This window comes from Amphiura filiformis, chromosome 17 (genome assembly GCF_039555335.1).
Source record: "Amphiura filiformis chromosome 17, Afil_fr2py, whole genome shotgun sequence".
Taxonomy (NCBI): domain Eukaryota; kingdom Metazoa; phylum Echinodermata; class Ophiuroidea; order Amphilepidida; family Amphiuridae; genus Amphiura; species Amphiura filiformis.
In genome coordinates this window covers 59,695,115-59,705,305 of record NC_092644.1, presented here as the reverse complement: position 1 = coordinate 59,705,305, position 10,191 = coordinate 59,695,115, and the positions used below count along the sequence as shown (strand labels likewise).

The following is a 10,191-nucleotide window of genomic DNA, read 5'->3' as shown; positions in this document are numbered from 1 at the left end:
TTTTGACTAGAATGGCTGACCATAGATTTGCTTTTTCCCTTTTTGACCTGGTTGGCCTGCTATACTTGCACATGCCTGTTTTTCTCACCTAATTGATTTTTCCCTTGTATGTTCTTATTATCATTCTAATTTCTTTTCATTCTATGCTTGTCACTTTCTTTTGCTGTCTTTCTCATTTAATCTCTTGCAGTGCTAGCTACTAGTGCTACTTGTTTTAACCTTGCAAAAGGGATGTTTTTATGCTCCCGAAACGTCGGTTGTTTTGTCTTTTTAACCCTAAATTTTGGATGTTGTTGTACATATTAAACAGTTTTTAACATTTGTTTCCTCATTGTTTGCACATATTTTTTATTAACAATACACTGATAAAATATGCAATCTTTGGAAAGAGTCTTAGAACATGGTCACTCCGTATTAGACCATGACATGAATACCATCTCCATTAATAGTTCAATATAATAAGATGTGAGAAAGCATTCCAACTTGGTGTGCTTTGAATACATCTACATGTTCCAGTCATCCAAAACGGTTGTTCTGACGATTGCTTCCGTGACACGGTATGGATCACAGTTAGATGAGGGACGACGATCCTCCATGTAACCCTTACCATCTTCACCACACTGCAAAAAATACATATGTGATATTTCTATTTAATTTATAGTTAACTTTGATCACTATATTTGCAACACAAAGCCCACTTTTGGTGGGGTGTGGGTACATAATATTGGTAGCGAGGGTACAAGTGCTTATTAAAGAGGCATGAACAATATTGTTTCTGGGATTTATTTTTCAACAATTTATTTTGCTTGTGATACATGGGAAAGCTTTTTGTGTGTGCTTGTAAAAGATATTGTGTTCAAATACATTTCTGATTGATATTTGAATCTTTTTTTTTGGTATGAGGATCGACATAATAAAGCATGGGTCATCTTAAGAATCATTAATTCTGAAGATCGTAAATCTGAAAATCAACTTTGATGACCACACTTTTAATTTTGCTCTAGGATTAATGAACATTTTTTGCACATACAGTGTAGGACACAGTTAATGGAAATTAATGTATTGATGTCTCAACCTCCACGGTAATACTAAAGTTTATTCCGTTTATAAAAGACGGAAATTATTCGGCTTTGTTACTGCACCTATCAATAAAGTCCCAACTCACGCTCGCATAAATGCACATAAGCATGCACAGGTCACGCATTACACAACACAAAACTAGCGTAAGCATTGCGCCCAACTGTGTGCATGCCATTTTATATCAATACACGGTGTTATGAGTCTTATTTTTTCCGCCTTATATAAACCGAACAAACTTTAGTCTTAATACCCAGGACTGCTGATCCTTTACAGGAAGTCTCCGGCAATCACAACATTATATCTTGTATAAGAAAACTAATTATCACATGGTTTATTTAATGCAATCATATTGATCATAAAAACGAAAGAAAAAAACAACAACAGTAGTTTCTTGTCACACGAATTCCTGGACACCGAAATGGTCTGGTGCAATAACATGCCAGTAATACAATGAAGGCTGAAGACAATTGAGCTCAAATAACCATGACATCATTGCACTAGATAATTTCGGCGTGGAAATTTTGAACATTGCGTGTTGAGATCCAGTTATTTTTGTTTGTTTTTATGGTCAATATGCACCGGCGTGTCCAAGATCTGTTCCTGCGGGGGACTCAGAGGGGCTTTCAGAGTTATGCGGGGGGCTTAATGGCTAAAATCGCCCAAACGGCTGATTTTACATGATAAGGCAGGCATAATGCTGTGATTGCCGGAGACTTCCTTTAATGATTTGCATGCTGGCCAAATAGAATTCAACATGAAAAGTTTTGAGATATTTTTTCAAAATATCAAGAGCTATCTCAAGAACCACTGAACGAATACCGGGCTTAGTTTCTACTCTTTATAATATATTTTTCATGTTGATTCCAAATATGGTCCTTCAAAAGTACAATTCTGAAAATGTTGAATTTTTAAAGAAAATTTGTAACTTGTCATCTGCAGTCAACACCCGCATGGAGAGGGATAACAAGAGTCACTCCACGTGTACCTACCTGTCTTGGTATTCTGATGCTAGCACCACGATTGGCTATACCAGATGAGAAGTCATGTATACTGGATGTTTCATGTTTGCCTGTAAGACGACGGGCATTATCACCACCCTCCTTAGGGTCATACATACGGATGTGGTCCCAATGCTTCTTACTTAGCTTGTCAATGGCAGCTTTGATGTGTCTGCATGAGGAGAAAACCATGAGTTGTGTATTAAAATAATTGGTTTAGGCAAAAAGAACTGTTAAAATCACTTCAAATGCAATTGTATTTACACATACAGTTCAATTTGGTAAAGCCATCTTAATTAAATAGTTTAGACTCAAAGCTTTTCAGAAATTGAAAACCTAATGCACAATGCATTTTGTTTTTTTTCTCTTTCCTGTTTTCCTCATTTTATTTTTCAATTTATATGGATAAGCTTTGGGGCAAATTTGAAAGAGAAAAATATTCAGTTGAGAATGTATGGTGTCACAAAAATAGAGCTAAAAAGAAATTGGCTTCCATGCATTGCATTAGTGGGAAAAACAGGAAAATGCTGTTCTTTGCTGTTACACATTTTACTTAACTACACACACAATATATTGTTTTGCTTTAATTTTCTGGCATCACTTGTTAAAGGACCATTGGTCCTAAATATCGTGTTTTAGTAAACAATTATGTGTTTCTTACAACCAAACTTGTATTGTTCTCACTTACTGCCTACAACTCTATGTATATATTTATAAACAGATTACCAAAGATTTGGTGGATGACCATGCAGATTTCATGACATGGCCATCCGCTGGATAACCTGATTTTTTTCTTAATTTGGACACTACCTCATTAGCCCAAATAGGTGTGAATTGGGATATTTTGCTATTATATATCACTTCAATCATGTTTTAAAACAGTTTAGAAGTGTGAAGAAACTATTTAAAAAACTCCAGGATGTAAAAAAAATGAAAGAAAAAAGTCTTTTTCTAGATCTTTCAAATTAAGTTTGGTCAGACAAGGACAATCAAACATATTTTTTTGACCTTATGTCCTCCATCAAAATGTAATACTTACTGAATACCACCATCATCTCTCATAGCATTTGTGCTGTAATTAGTGTGACAACCAGCTCCGTTCCAATCACCTTCCATGGGTTTGGGGTCAAAGGTCACTACCACACCAAAGTCCTCAGCAACACGCTGCAAGATAAACCTTGCCATCCATAGATGATCTCCCATACTAATTCCTAAGCATGGTCCTACTTGGAACTCCCACTGAGCTGGCATGACCTCAGCATTTGTACCTGCGATCTTCACTCCAGCGTATAAACATGCTCTGTAGTGGGCCTCGACAATGTCACGACCATATACTTTGTTGGCTCCTACGCCACAGTAGTATGGGCCTGAAAGAGGAGACGTTAAGAATATATATAAGTGACAAGCATAAAAGAAATCACATTTCCTGATGGATGTTTCAATGTGCTAATGATTAACAATCCGGAAAAGGGGCAGGGAAAAGTTGCCTAGTTTAAAATCAATGCAAATTGTGTGCATCTTATACATTATGTTAAACACTAAAATTTGTCTTCATTACGACGAAAAAACCAAAGTTTTACAGGCATGACCCACCCAGATTCTACATTTTGGATTTTTGTTTTTGAAAAAAAAATCGGAACATTTTCCAAATATGTTTGTAAAAAAATCAAATTTTTGCCAGATTTTCAATACTTTTGGTGATATTTTTTGGTAATTTTAGCCTCCCAGAAAAAAAAATCCAGACCGACGGACCCTACTTAAAAAGGCCTTTATAAAGGTTTTTTTGGTCACCTTATACAGAATTATTTTAGCACTGACCCTCACTTTCAACGACCTACCACCACTGACTGCATTTTCACGTACAAGATGCAGTGAAATTCTTCATTTTAGGTGTTGAAGACAGACCCATTTTTATTTTAAAAGTTCTGCTGATCCTGCTGGTTCCACCTTGTAATAGAAGGCATCCAACTTGGGTCACGTCCCCATCAGCCAAAAGGATTTCCATCTTGGGCCAGTAATAATGTGTACTTTTATGGTTATAAGTAGCCATGATGACCCAACCATAAGGCTGTTGACTGAACCTTTGTTCTTACCTTGTGGTCCAGGGTATCCCATCTTGGGCCAGCCAAAAGGATGTCCATCTTGGGCCAGTAATGTGTACTCTTGTTCAATACCAAACCATGGCTCGGAATCTTTGGCTCTATCCATTATCTCATTGCACGATTTTCTGTGATTTGTTTCTGCAAAAGTAAAAGAAATTTTTGGTTAAAAAATATCCATAATTTGACCACAATGCATGGGACAATCGAACATTTTGTGTCCAAATAGTTTGCCTATCGAATAATCAATACGTATATAATATGTCAAATGCATGTTTCAGATGACCTGTTCTATAGCCAAACTGCACTCTTTTAGGGGCTGTGTAATATTTATGCGCCTTGGGGGAGGTTGTTTTTGGGGGGGATTTTTTGGCAAGCCAAAAGGGGGAGAGTAAGCAATTTTTAGCAAGCTGAGATGGGGGGGGGGCACATTCATGGGGCACCTTTTTCTGCTGAAAAAAAAGCAATTCGCTTAAGAAAGGGTACGGTGACATTTTCAAAACATGGACATTGTAAAAAAAAGTGTTTGATGAATCAAGTAAAATAAGTGGATATATTAGTCAAAATGCTCATTTTATTACTCAAAATTCTTATTTTGGGGAAAAATGCACAATATACACAGCTTCAGGACCTGTGCATGTTTGCAGTCAAAAGAAATGGTATCTTTGACATATCATTTGTGTTTTAACCAAAATCTGGCATTGTTGCAAGGCAAAAAATTAGTGAAATGGCTAAAAAAGGTTTTTTCCCTCTAAAAAGTTGCAAAATGAGATGCAAAAGGGGATGTTCTCAAAGTTAGCTGATGAGCATGACTACCGGCTGTTACACTGAGTGCATGGGTCAGGCCATTGACACATTTTATCAATTTTAAATTTCACAAGCTGGAATGGTATTAATTAATATACATCATACTGAGCTTTTTCCACAGATTTCTATTCTAGTTTATTCTTCTAGAAAAGCTGAGTTTGGTAAAAACTATAACATTTACATTGAAATGTGCATTGTAATGTTTAGCAACCACCAGATATTTTTTCAAATTATTTTATTAAAGCTAGTATGATCCATGCATATAATACTAGGTCATCGGAAATGTATAGAGCTCATCATTTTAAAAATGATTTAGCCCGTAACATTATTAGACGACAAGGGCCTATACTATGGAACAATATTAGTTTAAATACCAAAAATTCACTTACTCTGACAAGCTTCAAAAATAAGTACAAATCTGAGTTATTATCTCGTTATAAATAATCTCGTTAGTTTGTGTAATGTTTCATCATGTAATTTTAAAATTATTATTACTATTATGTATAATAGGTAATCTTAAACCATAGCCAACATTGTCTGTCTCACGTGTCCTGTCCGGTCTTTGTCTGCACATAATTATGTCCTCATACGTCTTTGATTGTGTTTCGTCCTGAATGTTTAACTTAATATTGTAAAGGGTGGCCAAAAATTGTCAAGCTCTGCTCTGTTTGGTTTCCTACCATATGATTTTGCTTTACTCTGTAAAAATTATTTAAAGGTGAAATAAACTGAAACTGAAACTGAAACTGATATGCACAAGTTGCATGGATAAATTTAGGTTAATTATATTGGTATGGTGATTTTCCACTGGAAATGCAATGGATCACAGATGTTCAGATGTATAATTATTTTTAGTTTTCCTATGGTATGTTGTAAAAATAAGACCTGAAAATAATGTGTGTCCTTGTACATTTTAATATTATTTTCAATTTGATAATTTCAACTCAATATTTTCATCCAATGAAAAAAACAACCACTTGGATTTGTATGGCAAAAGAAATTTAAGTTGACCAGGCAGTCCCAATTCTTTGTCCGCTGAACAATATATTGGATCAATTTTGCATCTCAATACAATGCACTTATTATTGTTCATTCTTAAAAAGGAATTTCCCTCATATGAATAGAATTGTTCATCCAAGGAAAAGGGACATGTGCTTATCACCGAGCGATGCATGCTCTTGCTGCATGATCTGAGTTCTGCTAGATATCAGGGGCTGTATAATTATGTAACCCTGTGATCATAAAAACTTGCAGAATAAAATTTGAATACTCAATTATATATAGTGTCTAGTTAATTACATACAAATGATATCAGGCAAACATGACTGGGTCTCAAACACTACTTTTCTTCTCATTCTTAAACAGATCACCTGTAAAAATCCAGCGGCGATGCCATGGAAGGCAACCCCCAGTTAGCACTCTTGCCCCCCCCTTAAAAAAAAAAAAAAAAATTTCCACTTTTTGCAGCAATTTTGTGCAAAATTGGTTGATTTTGCTCCCCCATGAAATTCACTTTTCTCCTCATATTCACCATTAAATTTGAATAAATAAAGACAGGGGATGCTTTACCTGCAGGTCTCTGGTCATATTTGTAGACTTCACATAACACCAATTTGTTATCTCCTCTTCTGAAGGGATCATCAAACATGGCTGCTGGTCTCAGGTACATATCACTGTTGCTACCCTCTGCTTGGTAGGTACTTGACCCATCATAGTTCCATTCTGGGATTTCTGTTCAGGATAAACAAAGTAAATAATTTATATTGCAATTTGTTGCAAACTTTCAGAGGTGCATTTTCTTTTTACAAATATTGACAAAATGTCAAAGTTATTCATTGTAGGGGAAAGTTAGGCCCTACAGGGTTTCAGCATGGTTTCAACTAATTTTGCAATATCTTGACTAATATTCCAGGTTCAGAAAAGGTGCTGTAAGTTCTGGAGTCTTCTGGAGATATAAGTGACTTGCTTTATGATACTTTCATCCATTTATCAAAAGAAATGCATACAATTGCCATGCATTAAAAAATATATACATGTACATGACTGACCTAGATCAAATTGTTGTATTTTCACCCCCTCCCCCCAGTATACTTCTTGGGTCAAGTTATCACTAGGATGATTGGTGACCCAATTCTAATTCAATTTGTAGCCAAGATAACATCAGGCATCACAGTATCACATGCTGCTAGTCGACCTAGCAAAAACATTGCAGATGAGCTAAACATAATTTAGTTTAGATATGTCATGATATTCAATTGCAATTTTATGATATTATAAATCAATTGCAATTTTATGATAATCAAATGTAATGTTATGATAATCAATTGCAATTGTATGATAATCAATGCAATTTTATGATAATCAATTGTAATTTTATGATAATCAATTGCAATTTTATGATAATCAATTGCAATTTTATGATAATCAACTGTAATTTTTATGATAATTAATTGCAATTTATAATTTATCAGCAAAAAATGTCAAAATATTTACTCAAATATTATGAACTAATATCATTCTACAAATTATCTGAATGCTAATGGAATGAATATACTTGTATGTCAATTATTTTCAATTTACCACACTTTTTAAAACAAAACACAGACTAGTGTAAGTTCTCTGCAGAATGAATATCATAAATTTATAATTCTTTTCATTTTTTTCAATTCAAAATGTTCCATAATTATAGGCCTACATGCATATCATGCATCAGAATATATGAAAAGGTGATGATAAAATTTAATTGTCCATTACTCAAAACCTATCGATATTACCATATTATATAAAGCTCTAGATGTATGTCATGATACAATTGAAAGTATATTATGTGTGTGTGTGGGGGGGCTTTTCTTCATTGTGAAAAAACAAATTCACAACACTGATTGACATAGACATACCTTAGATGCCATACATTCACCTTCTTCTGAGATGATAATAGTGTGGCAGGGTTTGGGGGGCTTTTTTGTCCATTAAAAACCCAATTTGCTTAGTTCCTGCTTAAAGGACTATATTTGTCTATATGCTTTTTCGCCAGCGTTAGCTGGCTATCTAATTCGGAGATCGTCTTTGTTTACTAAAGAGATTACGGGGTACTAGCATTGGTTTGAATTCCTTTGCGGAACTTTTTATGGTGAAAATATATAATAGACCTGTTATTGGATCTGTAAGAACAAGAAAGTATGTTTTGCCGCTTCAACGAATGAAAACGAGTGAGAATTTCAAAAGTTATGGGGTGAAGGAAATATGACATTAAAAGTTCATGCCAGGCCTATAATAGTTTCCACAGCATATCAACGAAATAAAATTATAGAATCCTTGTTATCAGGCGTTCTTAGATTTACATTTGCAGACCTCCTGGAGATCAGCACAGCATGAGATGTGAGTGTATTGATGATAACATGATTAAAACCTTTATGGACGTAAAAGTCAAAGTAAAAATATCCTATATCCTGTATCGTTTTATGGATAAAAATGACTCAAAATGTCATTTATGAAATAACATCAGTTTTGTCTTTTCAACGGGAAAAATTCGATGCAATTTCAGGGCCTATTTTTGATATGAGTATAATTTATATACATGTAGGCCTATTATAATTGAACAATATCAGTCTTTATACATTTTATAATGTGCTATATTAAGTATAAATTGCGAATTAATATAAAATTAATGTGCATGTATAAGTAGGATGGCAGTTTTTAGCCAATTAACTAAAAACTGCATTTCTTTATATTAATAATGAGCTAAGGGTAGCCTAAAAGGCAGAAAAGACAAAAAGACAGAACAATTTGGAGTAATTAATTGACAGGAAGTTATAGGAGTTGTTTGGTTTGCTGTTTCTGTGTGCATGTTCTCATCATTGATGGTTTGGTGGACTGTCATGAAACATGATGGATCATAAAAAAGGGTGATCCTAAAAATGCCACCACCTTTACAAGGCATCTTCTGCATTGAAGCTGGCTTTCCCTTTAGAGGGAATTTTTATTAATATCTGCGATACTGATGTAGGCTATAAAATAAAACTTATATTGACACAAAAACCACTCGAAGTGTAGCATTACTGGTACACAAAGAAGAACACACAATACAGGACATGCATGCACACACAATAATATCACAAGAGAAAAGTACAGTTTTCAATGACAAATGTTCAATATTTTCTGCATTGAACAATTAAATGATCACAATGTGCATGCAGACAAGACGTGATATACCATTATTATGCAGTTTGTCTGCGATCTAGAGTGAATAAATTAAGTATCAACTATCATGCACACATGTATAAGTAATAGTACATTGTAGTCCTAGTATATCACAAGAGAAAAGTACAAAAGTTTTCAATGACAATGTTATTTTCTGCATTGAACAATTAAGGATCACAATGTGCATGTAGACAAGACGTGATATACCATTATTATGCGATTTGAGTGAATTAAGTATCATGCATACATAGTCCTACGTATAGAAATCACTGACTGGAGTATTTGATGAGAGAAACAAGAAATTATTGTGTAAAATACAAAATATATACTTGTCTTACCTGTTATAGATTTTGGTACAAAGTCTAATGTTTTTGTTTTACATCTCATGTCTTCTCCTGACCCATCCAACCACACATACATAACCTGGCATTTTCCTTGCATTCCTGGTGACAACTCCATATACCTGTCCAATACACTCTTATCGGTTCTAGCAGAATAATCAGCCATCTTGGTTCACTAGTGTCTTGTTTTCAGTCGAGAAGAAAAATTAACGCAGTATAATGATACTTTCAATCAAATATTATTTGTCCGTTTGTTTCCCCGCCACAGGTGTGTATACTCTCTCATATGATGTAACCTCCTCGCTTGCCTGAACACTTTATAGTGAATCACTCAATGATCATGGTGATCAATAATATCAGCAGCTGGTCACATGGTGGAAACACAGCTGTAGTGTTGAATATTCATTAGTCTGTGACCTTACATAGGAAAACTGTCAGCAGAGAACTGTAGAGTTGCCACAAAAGTGGCTTATACACACAATTAGGCTGTATTTAGATGACCTGTCATGGGGGAGGGCTGGGGACTTATATAATATTACGTGCCTCCTAAAATGGGTCTGTTTTTCAAGACTGTAGGCATAAATCTCTTGACATGGGCTGACATAGTTTTGAAAAATACCAGGGTCTCAGGGTCTGTGTTTTTATAATACATTTATATTCAAAAAT

At 34.7% G+C, this 10,191-nt stretch overlaps 1 protein-coding gene across 1 annotated transcript; it reads right to left on the bottom strand.

Moving 5' to 3' along the window:
- Positions 1-327: 327 nt before the first annotated feature.
- Positions 328-9,863, bottom strand: LOC140138078 (glutamine synthetase-like). The gene is made up of 6 exons (XM_072159949.1): positions 9,523-9,863; positions 6,554-6,715; positions 4,172-4,318; positions 3,118-3,445; positions 2,070-2,250; positions 328-620 (listed from the first exon to the last, which is right to left on the bottom strand). The coding sequence occupies exons 1-6, from the start codon at positions 9,689-9,691 to the stop codon at positions 504-506; spliced, it is 1,104 nt and encodes a 367-aa protein (XP_072016050.1). The 5' UTR covers positions 9,692-9,863; the 3' UTR covers positions 328-503.
- Positions 9,864-10,191: the final 328 nt, after the last annotated feature.

What these genes read in the sequence shown, in the direction of transcription:
- LOC140138078 (XM_072159949.1), bottom strand. Translation starts at nt 9,691, where the DNA reads ATGGCTGATTATTCTGCTAGAACCGATAAGAGTGTATTGGACAGGTAT. An exon ending in ATATGACCAGAGACCTGCAG is followed by an intron (nt 4,319 to 6,553) that starts GTAAAGCATCCC and finishes TTACTTTTGCAG; the next exon opens with AAACAAATCACAGAAAATCG. An exon ending in GGGATACCCTGGACCACAAG is followed by an intron (nt 3,446 to 4,171) that starts GTAAGAACAAAG and finishes CTCCTCTTTCAG; the next exon opens with GCCCATACTACTGTGGCGTA.